Raw genomic sequence first — 15,274 nt, forward strand, 5'->3', positions numbered from 1 at the left:
TAAGCCAGGGATCATTCTCATATAATTTTCGGTTCCCTTCTTGATCATTCCTAGTGCTCCTACGATCACTGGTATTGTAACCGCCTTGAGATGCCACATTTTCTCAATTTCAATGAGTAGGTCTTTATATTTTCTGAGCTTGTTAAACTCTTTCGCTGAGATATTATGATCACAGGGGATGCTCATGTCGATCAATAAGCAAACTTTATTGTTTTGGTCTTTCACAATTATCATTATTATTATTATTATTATTATTATTATTATTATTATTATTATTATTATTATTATTATTGTTATTATTATTATTATTATTATTAGCAGTGGGGCCGAAGTACAAGAGAGACTGAAGAATATTTTAGAATGAAAATGCCGCAAAGGAATTTTTTCAATAGAGGCATAAAGCATCTTATTGGCCAAAAAACATAGGGAATCAATGGTATTCAATTTAATTAATAGCACTTCCAATACATAAATTTATTGATTAATAAATAACTTTGTGGTCTCCCGTGAGCCATTATTTTCCGAACCGTTTACTAAAATTTCATATCAATGAAGATAACAGAAAAAAGAAAAAAAAAAAGAAAAAAAGAACATTAAGACACGAAACGGTTGCTCGTTTTTTTTTCTTTTTATATAATTTTATTAGATCTCTGTACAATTATTTCTGTGTAATTAATTCTAACCGATATAAATGTTGGTTAATTGTTTGGTCGGTCAGTTAGCCGGTCGGTTGATTTCTCAAGACAACGCTTTACATTGTCTAAAGAGAAGGGTAGAGAGAAATAGAAAGGGAAGGGAGAGAGAGAGAGAGAGAGAAGAAAGAGAGAAAGAGTAAAAGAGTAAAAAAATAAAAGAGAAAGAATAAGAGGTACAGGATGAATGCACATACTAGGCATGGTGACAGGCAATGAGCAAAAGAACGCTATACAGACACAGTGAGAGAGAAAGAATCACTGAAGCAGAGGGGGAGGAGGACGCCGAGGAGGAGATGAAGGAAGAGGTGAAGGAAGGTGAAGAGATCGAAGATGAGGACATGGTTGAGAAACAGGATGAGGAGCAAATGACATTGTAGTTACAGGAGGAATTATACAATTGAGAAATCTATTTTATTTCATTCTATTTGAAGGTAATGAATATTTTTCTTTTGAGAATTGGTCCTCATTTCATCATTTTGTATAAACATCAAGAAATTTGATAACATTTAAATTCTAATTATTGTATGGAGGCCATACTTTCTGATATAACCGATTATGGCAATAGTTAGCCATAGTTATCCACTGTCATATGATGGTTAATAAACTAATAATATCAATAGTCATAATTCCTTTCTACCATAGGCAAAAGGGGAGGGGAACTTTTGGGGAGAGGGCAATCGACCCCAGTATTCAAATGGTACTTATTTAATCGACCCCGTAAAGATGAAAGGCTAAATGAACCTTGGCGGAATTTGATCTCAGAACATAAAGACGGACGAAATGCCGTTAAGCAGTCTGTCCTGCGTCCTAACGATTCTGCCAGCCCGCCGCCCTAACAACAAACAACAACAACAACAACAACAACCAACAACAACAACAACCACAACAACAACCAACAACACAACAACAACAACAACAACAATAATAATAATAATATAATAATAATAATAATAATAATAATAATAATAACAACAACAATAATGAAAGTTTGCCTCCTTGACACGACCAGAATAATCAGAAAGGTATTAACTGAAAAGAATGGATAGCATGGTACCAAGCTCGCTACGCATGTAACACACCAGGAGCTTTCTCAAAACCTGTGATAAAGACAAACAATAATTATACTTTCTACTAAAGGCACAAGGCCTGAAATTTGTGGGGAGGGGACTAGTCGAATACATCGACCTCAGTCTTTCACTGGTACTTAATTTATCGACATCGAAACGATAAAAGGCATAGCCGATCTCGGCGGAATTTGAACTCAGAACGCAGCGACGGTCGAAATACCGTTAAGGATTTCGCCCAGCGTGCTGACTATTCTGCTAGCTCGCTTCCTAAATAATAATGATGATAACAACAACATCAACAACAAAAATAATGATAATAATAAATGCCCTGATGCAGTATCAGACAGTGGCTCTCATGGCCTTTGGTCTTAACTGATTAGAAGTATTATCCTGTATATTGTTTTGTCTTGGTATAAAAGATGGGTTACAGTAAATATTCTTCTCAATACCACAGATTTGCATGTCAGTTGTTTCACCTTAAACAGCAAAAGCATATCCTTAGGTGGCTGACGATATATGCGTCTCTGATCACGAGCAGAAGTTGTGGGGGAGCATCATAACCATGTGTTGAGAGGAATTATTTGAGGGTTTGAATAATTCACCTCTGGAAACATGGGTGTTTTGTTCAGTATCCTTAAACAAACCCTTATTGAGAGACCTTTTGAGCAGGATGAGCTACTCAACCATAAGAAAATCCTAACTGGGACTCACCTGCAAGGTCATGCGCTGTTTATCTTGATATGAGATCGCAATGTTACACACATATGGTTGTGATGCATGTGCCTGGTGCATCCTTATTAGAGAGGTAGTCATGATGATATGCTGGGCTTTGTATATTTGTGCCCCTGTGTCACTTTTGTGGCTTGCACTGCTCTCTCACTCTATAATAACATCAACCGTTTTCAGTATAGGTTAAGGCCAAAAATTTATTATATACCTTAGCCAGTTACAGTTAGCTAGTTGAGTACTGGGGTCAATGTATCCGATTTGTCCGCATTCCCGAAATTTGTGCCAAAATATGAAAGTATAAACTTCAAGGTTAGACATTTTTGTGGCCGGTTAAGTAAGTCAATTGAAATACTCCATTACTTGACAGATGCTTTATTTTATCGGCTCCAGAGTGCGTTGAAAAGCTAAGTCAACCGCGAGGGAATTTGAACTCAGGACGCAAAAAACAATAAGAAATACACCAATACATTTTGTTCGATACTCAAACGTTTCTGCAAATCGGTGTCCCTTCATTTGAGGAGAGGGTTAGTCGAGTATATTGGCTCCGGTTGAATAGCTGGTACTTTCGTTTTATCGATGAGAGTTCAAATCAGAATGTAAAGAACAGCAACTAAATGTCAAATAGCATTTCATCCGATGCTCTACCGACTCCACCAAACCATCTAGTTGATAATTTCTTATTTAGGTAGAAGGGCAGCAATAGCAATTGAGCGGCAGGGCAGTGTGTGTGTGTATGATCCCTGTTCTTGTTTGGTACTCTGTTTTATCGATTCCAGAAGAATGAAATACAATGTTGAACTTGGGCGGGATTTGAACTTGTAAAGAAATCTAAAATGATAATGGTATAAATTTTAATGAACCTCCTCCAAGGCAAAAGAATTCTACAAAACACCCAGAATATATTTATTCTGCAAGTCGGAAAAATATTGCCGTATGTTAATAATGTATGTGTTTGCGAAAATAAGTAAATACCTATGTATGTATGTATGTATGTATGTATGTATGTATGTATGTATGTATGTATGTATGTATGTATGTATGTATGTATGTGTGTATGTATATATGTGTGTGTGTGTATGTATGTATGTGTGTGTGTATGTATGTGGGTGTGTATGCATGTGCGTGTGATTGCATTGGAGTATATGCGTATGTATGCATGTATGTGTGTGTGTGTATGTATATATGTATGTATGTGCGTGTATGTATGTATGTGTGTATGTATGCATGTATGTATGTATGTGTGTGTGTATGTATGTGTGTGTATGTTTGTGTTTGTGAATATTTGAATGTATGTATGTATGCGCGTGTGAATGTATAAGAGTATATGTGTATGTATGCATGTATGTGTGTATATATGTGTTTATATATGTACGTATGTAAATATGTATGTGTATTTGTTCATATATATATATATATATATGTGTGTGTGTGTGTGTGTATGTGTGTGTGTATGTGTTTGTGTATGTATGTATATACATATATATATATATAAATAAATGTATGTTTATGTAGATACATACATACATGTATGTACGTATGTATATATGTATATTGGTATGCATATATATATATATGTGTGTGTATATATATATATATATATATATATATATATATATATATATATAGATATATATACGTATATATGAAGAGGGAAGAAGACAAAAAAAGAACGTATGAAACTTTTATAGGACGATAAATATGGCTTCCTATTGTCAGGGTATATAATATGCAGGTGTATATGAAGATAAAACCATTCATTGTTACCATAACAAACATAAAGATTGACATCTGCTGGATTTACTCGAAAATACCAATGTATAAAGATTTGACATTCAGAGAACAAAAAAAAAAAAAACAAGCTCGGAGTGCAGCAGCAACTATGATATTATTATTATTATTATTATTATTATTATTATTATTATTATTATTATTATTATATCATCATCATTATTATTATTATTATTATTATTATTATTATTTTATATTTATTAATAATAATAATAATAATAATAATAATAACAATAACAACGATGGTGATGATGATAATGGTGATGGTGGTGGTAATGATAATGATAGCAGCAACGATAATAATAAACAATAGCAGAAACAATAATAGTAATAGTAATAACGGTAATAATAATAATAATAATAATAATAATAATAATAATAATAATAATAATAATAATAATAATAATAATAATGATAATAATAATAATAATGATAATAATAATAGTAATTATAATAGTAATAGTAGTAGTAGCAGAAGTAGTAGTAGTAGTTGTAATAAAACCTGTTAATAATAAAGGTAATAGCAAAAATAAAAATTACAAGCACAATAGTAATAATGATAGTGGTGGTGGTTGTAATGATAATGATGATGAAGATGATGATGATGAAGATGATGATGATGAGGATGAGGATGAGGATGGTGATGGTGGTGGTGGTGATTACACCTGCAGTAACAGCAATAGTAATATTACTGTCAATGACTATGCTAAGTAAAAGTAATAGTAAACAGTATTAATAATAATAATAATAATAATAATAATAATAATAATAATAATAATAATAATAATAATAATAATAATAATAATAATAAGATATGATAATGATAATAATAATTGTAATGTTGTTATGAGTCCGAATATGCTTCATGTATGTTCGAACTGGGGAACAAGCTACTTTGTCACAGAGAATATATTTTGCTTGTTGACAAATGGTGTGTACACACCTAGATCACCTCGCAGCATCACCTACCTAGACTGTGATAGCAAAAGGGGCTGATTGCTACCTAGTTCAGATACCAGGAAACCGCAAAATGGCAAAAATTCAAAAGATAGAGCTCATGGGAACTGCCCATATCCTACATAAAACACTGTCTATGCAATCTCAAATTTTATAACAAACACATAATTTTCTTAATTTTTTTTTAAACATTCTCTAAAATAATACTATGTACAAAACCAAATATATGGCACTCTAGGCATAAAACCAACATGAACTTGTTGTCTCCTTAGGTCTCTGGGTGAGACTTGGAGTCAACTTGTACAAATACAAAGCAAAAGTAAAACATATACTACTACTACTACTACTACTACTACTACTACTACTAATAATATAATATAATAATAATATAATAATAATAATGATACTAATAATAATAATAATAATAATAATAAATAATAATAATAATAATAATAATAATAATAATAATAATAATATAATAATAATAAATAATAATAATAATAATAATAATAATAGGAGCAGGAGCGGATGTGTGGTAAGTAGCTTGCTTACCAATCACATGGTTCCGGGTTCAGTCCCACTGCGTGGCACCTTCGGCAAGTCTCTTCTGCTATAGTCTCGCACCGACCAAAGCCGTGTGCGTAGGTTTGGCAGACGGAAGCTGGAAGGAGCCTGTTGTATATATATTGATATATATACTTATATATGCTTGTGTGTCTGTGTTTGTCCCCCCCCCACCATCGCTTGACAACCGATGATGGTGAGTCTACGGCTCCGTAACTTAGCAGTTCGCAAAAGAGACCGATAGAATAAGTACTAAGCTTACAAAGAGTAAGTTCTGGTGTCGATTTGTACGACTAAAGGCAGTGCACCAGCATGGCCGCAGTCAAATGACTGAAACAAATAAAAGAGAAAATAATAATGATGACGATATTTTTTCGTCGAACAGACATCAGCGTTTTCAATTGCATGGCACTCCTCACCCGTCAGCATCTGCACTGGCAAAACCTTGTGGTCCATCTACGTCTCTGATTGTGACTTGAGTACAACTCGTATAAATTAAAGCAAATATCCAAAATGTTGCGTAATGACAATGATATTTATAATTTATGAATTCATTAATATAACTTCACAATAAAAAGGGAGTGTTCCGATATATAGTGGTATACACATCTCATTGAACTTTTTTAGGGAGTGTGCAACGAGTTAGGCATTTCATGATAAAATTTATAACAAGGGCACTCAGAGAGCGCAAACCTCCACCAAAGCAACACCAACGTCCTCTCAATGATTTGTCTGAGAGGAATTTTAAATGAGAATATCTGAAATAAACTCGACTGCTCTCACAAACGAGAATACTAAAAATGTACTCGACCACTCTAAGAAATTAAGTAAAAAAAACAGGGAAAATAATCCAGAAAATAAACCGGATCGATGCCAAAATCTAATCAGTTCGTGTCAGTCACGTGGTCAAACATCCCTGAAAGTTTCATCTGAATTCCTCCTTCGGTTCTTGAGATATTTTGTTCACGGACAAACAAACACGACTGTAAACAATAACTCCGCCTTCGCTAAGTCGGAGATAATAATATCAATAATAATGATAAGAATAACAGATACAATGTGAAGTAGCGAGATAAGAAGAAGAGGAAGAAAAGGAAGAAGAAGAAGGGGAAGAAGAAGAAAAAGAAGGGGAAGAAGAAGAAGAAGAAAATACACACCAAGAAGATAAATACGCCATATTTTAAACATAACAAGATAGAGAGTTTTAGAAGTGAATGAGACCAGCTTTAAATGAAGATCGGAGATGATTGGTGGATTGGTTGACCACAATTAATAAGGCAAAAATATTATGCCAGGAAAATCGCACTCACAAATAGAAATGAACAAATTATAGTAGAAGCGAAAACGTGTTTTTCTTTACCGAATCGAAGAACTTACGCTACAGTAAATATGGCGTAAATAACAACATTGCGATGACGAAGAGAAGGATGGAGATAAATTGATAAAAGTGTTTCTATGTTGAAAAACTAAAACGTTAAATGTAAATATGTGTCTTAATCATTTAGATGTGAACCAACTGTTGCATCGATAGAAATCGAAAAGAATCACTTACGCATACGCACACACAAACATACGCGGGCATACACGCACACGCGCACGCACACGCACACGCACACGCGCACACACACAGATGCGAGTACACGCAAAGTTTCACACATATATATTAAACCTATATATGTGTATATATATATATATATATATATATATATATATATATTATATATATATTATATATCTGTGTGTATGTGTATAAATATATATACATATATACAACATATGTCTGCATATATACATATGTGTACACACATGTATATATGTTTTTGTGTGTGTATACGTATATTTTACACACATATACTTAAATATACATATATAGCAAATATATACATATGAATATATATAAATATATATGTGAACATATATACATATAATATAATTATATATATAATAATATATATTATATATATATATATATATATAATATATATATATACAGACATATACAGACATATATATGCATATATGTGTTAACATATATATACACATATATACACATATATATGCATTATATATGTTTTTGCACACGCATACGCTCATATAGATATACACACATATATACACACATGCATATATATGTGTTTACATACATATATATATATATATAAGGGTACATATACATACATATGTAGAAATATACTTCACGCATTCATATGCGCGTGTATATGTGTGCGCATGGGTATACGTATATACATCACATTGCAACTAGAGTGAGAAAGAAAAAGAAAAAAACAGAAATAGTGAAAATTGTATAAATCCACAGAAAGAGTAAAAAAAAACAATAGAATACAAAATATATATCTAATTCGCAGAGTATTACAAGATAAAGAAATAAGAATAAAAACAAAATGGAGAAGTTTATACGCCAACTAATGAATGTTGATATCACAGGATATAATTTGATAGCTGAGCTGTAAAAAATATCGTGAAATGAGAAATTTCATGTGTCTTTCCCAAAAGTATGCATCAAGTAGCGGATAAGATATGAAAAACTGGTTGCATCGAGCAGCAGACTTACTTAGATTATGCTTGATGACAAAGAGACCGTAACCTGGGATATGTCAAATACATAGACAAAAAGATTAAGGCTAATTGGAGGATATTGTTATCCGAAGACACCCAATATATATATATAAACACATACATATAGGCTTGGTAGAATAAACAAGAAAACTGGAGCTGAAAACATGGGTATATATAAATTTTATTTTCAACCAACAGAAGTTACAACATGACTAAAGAATCGAGGGTTTTGTGTATGGGCTAGTTTAAAAATTCTGTTTATAGTATGTATGTATGTATGTATGTATGTATGTATGTATGTATGTATGTATGTATGTATGTATGGTGTGTGTGTATGTATGTATGTATATATATATATATATATATATATATATATATATATATATATATATATCTATATATATACATGTATATATATATATATATAGATAATATATATATATATATATATATATATATATATATATATATATTATATATAATTTATATAATATATAAATACGTATGTATATTTATGTATGCATCTTTATATATTTACCTGTGTGTGTGTATGGATATATGTATATGTACATTTGTAAATGGAGAAATCATTCCTATATAAAGATCTGAAAAATAAGGTTAACCAGAATGTAAAAAACAGCATTTGCACACGTGATATAATAGAACACAAGAAACTAATATAATAACTTCGCATGTAGCCAATGCCAACCCGGCTGGGCTCGGTAGTGCAATGAAAACCCGCAATAAAAATAAAACTAGTGAATAATAATTGCCTGTAATAAAGGTATTAGGACTGAAACATGGTGATCTTGGCTGTGATGGAATAAGTCAAAACAGTACTTCCATTCTTGAAGGATAAAAATGATCAAAGCGGGATATGAACTCGGAATGCAGAGTGCCGTCACAAAAGCACACTTAAAATATTTGTTGTAACGCACTTGCCATCTAATTGCCAGTTCTCCAGTGTAACCGTTCTATTAATAATGATTTCAAAGTCTCGCTCAAAGTCGGTAATTTTAGGGACAGGGTTAGCCGATTAGATCAACACCAGTGGTCAGCTGGTCCTTATTTTATCGATCGCAGGAAGATGAAAGGCTAAGTCGACGTCAATGGAATTTGAACTTAGAATGTAAAGCCGGAAGAAAATACTGTTGAGTATTTTGTCCGACACGATAAAAATTCTCCCAGTTGGTATCATTGACCGCTCTGATGGCAATATTTAATCTATTTATTAAAGGCACAAGAATTTTGAGGGGAGGATTTTTGTCAAATCCATCGTCCCCAGCACTTGGTTGATACTTTATTTTAACGACCCAAAAGGGAAATAAGCAAAGTTGGCCTCGATGGAATTTGAGCCCAAAGCGTAAAGAATCGGAACTAAATAGTGCCAAGCATTTCTCCCGACGCTCTACCAACTTGTCGCTTTAATGAATATAAGAATTACTTCTAAAAGAGGCGTAAAGTCATGAATTTAGAAGGAGTTATGATTCTTTTTATATGGTCAAAGAATGTGACTGGTATTTTATTTGATCCTGGATCGAAGGCCAAGTTGACCTGCGCAGGTTTGAAGGGGTTCTTGCATAGGCACAAAAGGAATAAAGGATTAATGAGATCGTGTGACGCTCACGCCTTTCTTAAGAGATTTAGAGGCAAAATATAAAAGTTCCGGCTTAACTGGAATTTGAAACCAGTTCCTGTACTTAAATGGGTGATAGCTAGGAGCAAATATCACACAACAACAAGACAAAAGCAACAATAGAAGAGATAATTATGAAGTATAAACAGCAATAACGACAACGACAGCCACGATAAAGATGAATATGGCGAATGTCACGTGATTGATGAAGACAAGCTTTTAGTCATCGTTGGAGTCAATGGTGTGTGTTTTTTTTATTGCAAACATCAACTGAAAAAGATGGAGAGCAGGGAAATGAGTGTAGTTAACAAACATCATTGTTTAATTATGTTTCGTTCGTATTTCTCTTCTAAATCATTCACATTCAATCGGTTTTCACATCAACGACGGTTCTTCCCTCAGCATCTATGACTTCTTCTGTACGCGGAATGTCAATCACGCTCTCTGCATTAACGGCGGCCATTCTTTGGCCGCTCCACTTATGTCATTCACCCGCGAGAGCCATCTTTACGGAGGTGATGCAATCGCTGAGAGTGACGAACAGTGGCCGGAAGACAACTTCGAGTATCATGTCCCATACTTGTCTGATGAGGTGACATTCTATGGCCAGGCACCGTACCAATGGGTTCACTACCCATACGTTACAAAAACTCATGCAGGCGAAGTTGATACCACACAACACAGCCATCGGCAGTGCCAGAGCTGTGGACGTAATTCGATAGCACCAGATTTTGGTTACATTGAATACCTAGAGAAAAGAAAAAAAAACAGAAGTGTTAGTGTACTGTGTAGGTATGAATACACACACACACACATACACACACACACGCACACACACAGACACACACACACATACATACACACACACATGTTGAATAAAATAAGTTAACAAGGCCAAAGCAATTTGATATTCCTAGGACATTTATAAATAGAAAGTTGGTCTTACTGCTGTTTCAGGGAAATAAATGATATCCCATTATCAGAGACGAGTTAAAAGAGCTTCAGTAGAAGGAAATAGTAGAGTTCATATTTTTAGAAGAAGTTATTCTGGAGAAGGAGAGATATACAAGAAAATAACTTCTTAAAGAATGAACTTTACTAATTCCTTCTATTGAAGCTTTTTCAACTCGTCTCTGATGATGGGATATCATATATTTTCCTGAAACAGCAGTAAGATCAACTTTCTGTTTATGAATGTCCTAGCAATATCAAATTGCCTTGGCCTTGTTATCTATTTTCTTTGACACGCTCACACTAGACCTGTCTCGGACTCCTCAGTCATACTATTACTGAACGGCGAGCTTAACAACGGTTCTTCCGTAGCGCTTACTTAGCCTTATTTGCCTTTTGGGTTATCTGGATATCAAAACATCATATATATATATACACACACACACCACACACACACACACATACATATATATATTATATATATATGTATATATATATATATATATTATATATATATATATATATATATATATATATATATATGTATGTATATTTATGTGTGTCGTATGTGTATGAGTGTGTATATATATGTATGTATATATATATTAATATATATATATATATTATATATATATGTGTGTGTGTGTGTGTGTGTGTGTGTGGTGTGTGGTGTGGTGTGTGCGTGTGTGTGAGTGTATGTATATCTTTTTATATATGAATTAACGATGCTACTATTGGTTTCATGCGAATAAACTCGCAATTTTCAACCGTTCCACATGAAAGTGTTGATAATCCGTCTTCCTGTTGGATAAAAGCTCCGTCATATTACACTGGACTTTACGAGATTTCAAACGATATTTTATGCAAGCATACACACACTCACACGTATACATGCAATATAGATATATACACATATACATATATAAAAGAATACATACTTCACACGTATCATTTATCTTTATTTCAATCATTAGACTGTGGCCATGCTGCGGCATCACCTCGAAAGGTTCTAGATGAACGAATTTACCCCAACACTTATTTTTGAAAATCCGGTACTTATTCTATCGGACTCTTTTGCCGAAGCGCTAAGTTACCAGGAAGTAAATAAAAACAACTGGTTTTCAAGCGATGGCGGGGTAAAAGCTCAAACACAAATGCACACACACGCACACACACATGCTCAAGTATATGCAGAATCTGTACAGTGAAGAAGGGTTCGTGTGATGTTCGATAATCTAGAGTACGCAGCGAAAGAAAGTTTAGCAATAATATTGCATTGCAATTTATTGAAGAGCAAAACGAAGAGAAAGAAAGATCAGAAAGAAAGAAAGAAAGGAAGAAAGAAAGAAAGAAGGAAAGAAAGGAAAAGGACAACGGCGACAGGAAATAGAACGAATGAAGCAGTTTTGGAGATTCTGAGATTTTACGACGGGAGAAAGTGATATCAAGTTTATGTTTAGCGCAAAGATATTCGAAAGGTTTACACTTCAAAATGGTTGACATTAATGTGAAGAGCAGATGAGCACTGAGTTCAGCCGCTTCTGAAGCACTATATTGTACATTATCGAATACAAGTAGAATAGATTTCACTCTGCCAGTTTCCCTGTTCTTAATTGCGTTATAGATATGTTCGTTTTCATAAAATGCCTTATGTTCATAGCATACAGATCATAAATGCTCATTTCAAGAGGTTTAGTATTTCAGTTGTCAGTTTCATGCTATTGTTAACGACATCCTTTCAATGGCAAAGAGATCCAACACTTCTTTTGTTCAAGCAGCAGCCTTAATAAATAACAGTACTTTTCTTATCAACATTATCTGTCGCTCCAACTCTATGGTCGCCCCAGTACAGTGTGCATTTCGTATTTGCATATAGGAGGTGGTTTCAAAGAGCTCCCGGACTAGTTATGCTTAATACAAAATAACTTATTTATCTAAATTTTAACATTACCTTCTTCGAAATAGTCATCTTGTACAGCAATGCAATCGGTCCCAGCGTTCCTGCCGCTTTTGGAATTCGGCCTGGAAGTCATCTTTCGTAAGCGAGTCAAGGACCTTCTGCGATTCGCTCTAGATCTCGACAACGGTATTAAAACGGCGACCTTTGAGTTGCGTTTTCCTCTTGGGGAAGAGTTGGAAGTCCACAGGTGCTAAGTCTGGCGAATGGCATGGGTGCAGAAGTGATACCATTTTGTTTTTGGCGAGGAACTCACGAGTGAGGAGAGCTTTGTGACAGGGTGATTGTGGTCGTGAAGAATCCAATTTTTCACGCTCCACAGATCCGGGCTCTCTCGCCGAATGTCCTCCATCAAACGCTTCCAAACGTCACACTAGAACTCTCTGTCGACGGTCAGGCCCCGGGAAACGAATTCTCGATGCACAAAACTCGGATGTCAAAACCCTATGAGTATGCTCTTAATTGAGCTGCAGCTCTGTCGTGCGCCTGTTCCATTCCAAACATTACATACGACCCATTGCTGGTCACCGTAAGCTTGCCGAAGCATGTTCAATGTGCTCTCCAAACTTTAAAGCAAAATTTCACGTTGGCTTTTCGTGTCCATAACAAAATTACAGACTATAGCATACACGTGACCACAAAACACAAATTTCACAACTTGTGAAGTAAACATAGCGATATCACCCGGCACACTGCCTCATAAAGATCACTGCTAGCTCTCACTGTGCACGCAATCGTGTTGGCGCACTACAGAGTTAGTACGGAAAATATTTGATATCACCTCGAATACACCGGCCACCACCCATTTGTAACACCCCAACAGTATAACATTCCCACCTTCTTTTTTACTTCGATCCCTGTTTTCCCTCTCACTCTACCTTTCACTGACTATTCCACTTCTCTCTCCCGCTATGTTTTTCTTTTCCGAGATGAAAAACCCTCGTACGAAACGTCAAGATAATTTCTCTTACCATTAAAATGCTAAGCTTGTCTGTTTCATACTCGCGCGCGCACACACACAGACACATCTTTCCTTCCTCCTCTCTTAAATTCTTAAACTGTAAATCATTTCCACCTGGTTTCCAAATCTTCATTCGTTATTTCTTTCTCTCTCTCTCTCTCCTCTCTCTCTCTCTCTCTCTCTCTCAACCTCTTTCCTTTTCGCTGAGTATTCCGCTTTATCTCTCTAGCTAAGCTTCTCTCTCTTCTGATGAAGGGCTAACGTCCGAAACATTACAATTTTTCTCTTTCCATTAAAACTTTAAGCTAATACCTTATTAGTGAAAGCTTGTGAACACGTCCTGTGTTCTCTTTTTTATTGTTCATTACATTTACACCAAGTATCTTTATCTTTTACTTGTTTCCTGGAGCTTTACTGAGAAAAATATTCGCATTATACATTTTGCGTCCTTCCTCGCTTAATGTCAATTTGGATAAGATTGGTGTCATCATATCATACAGCTGTCTGTGTAATACGCAATCACTTACACGTTAATTCAGGAATTGGTTCTGAATGTTCCGGCACACAAGTGGAATGTTTCTTACCAAAATTTACAGCCTTCAAAAGGTAGGTCGCATTATACCCCAAGACGTCTTTGGAGGACCAGAAATATCATGTGAAATGCAGCGGGGTATGGAAAGCCAGAGATGATGCTTGACTGTTTACACTGTATAGTGCGTCGACTTGTATGCCGGAAAATACAGTAGATAAATAGATAATAAATGGCGAGAGAAAGAGAGAGAGAGAGAGAGAGGGAGAGAGAGAGAAGAGAGAGAGAGAGGGAGATAGAGATAGAGAGATAGATAGATAGATAGAGAAAGAGAGAGAGAGAGAGAGAGAGAGATAAATAGATAGATACCATATTTCCTGGGATACAAATCGAAGTTTGTAGATCAAAATGTCCATATGAGATGCGACAGGATTTGAAAAGCTAGCGACGATGTTTGAATGTTTACACTATAATCTACGTCGATTTGGCGGCCGTCGAACAATGGTGATCCACCACAAAAGCATTCATGTCTAATGTATATACTATCATATATACGTCTACAAACATATATATATATTGCTATGACTGTATGAGAGTGCGCGTCGTTCTGTTTTTGTACATTTACGTGTTTGAGCGTGCGTGTGTGTATGTGTGTATGTGTGTGTGTGTGTATGTGTGTGTGTGTGCATATGTGTGTTTTCGTATATGTAAGTAATGAGAAAGTATTTGGTTGTATGAATCTATGTTATACGTGTGCCTGTTGTTATCAAATGAGTAGCTAATTTGATATCAATATGATAACATCGGATATACATGAAAAAGCTGCGACAATGAACGAATAATCGAATTTCATATCCAAAGTT

The 15,274-nt window shown here is 34.6% G+C and overlaps 1 protein-coding gene across 1 annotated transcript in view; it reads right to left on the reverse strand.

The window, feature by feature from the left end:
- Nucleotides 1–10,182: 10,182 nt before the first annotated feature.
- The window catches only part of LOC115213142 (caveolin-3-like), a 121,129-nt gene continuing 116,037 nt past the window's right edge, over nt 10,183–15,274 (reverse strand). The window contains exon 3 of the mRNA XM_029782076.2: nt 10,183–10,761. Within this exon, the coding sequence (XP_029637936.1) occupies nt 10,498–10,761 (264 nt within the window). The 3' untranslated portion in view covers nt 10,183–10,497. The remainder of the gene's footprint in view (nt 10,762–15,274) is intronic.

Source organism: Octopus sinensis, linkage group LG6, assembly GCF_006345805.1.
Source record: "Octopus sinensis linkage group LG6, ASM634580v1, whole genome shotgun sequence".
Taxonomy (NCBI): domain Eukaryota; kingdom Metazoa; phylum Mollusca; class Cephalopoda; order Octopoda; family Octopodidae; genus Octopus; species Octopus sinensis.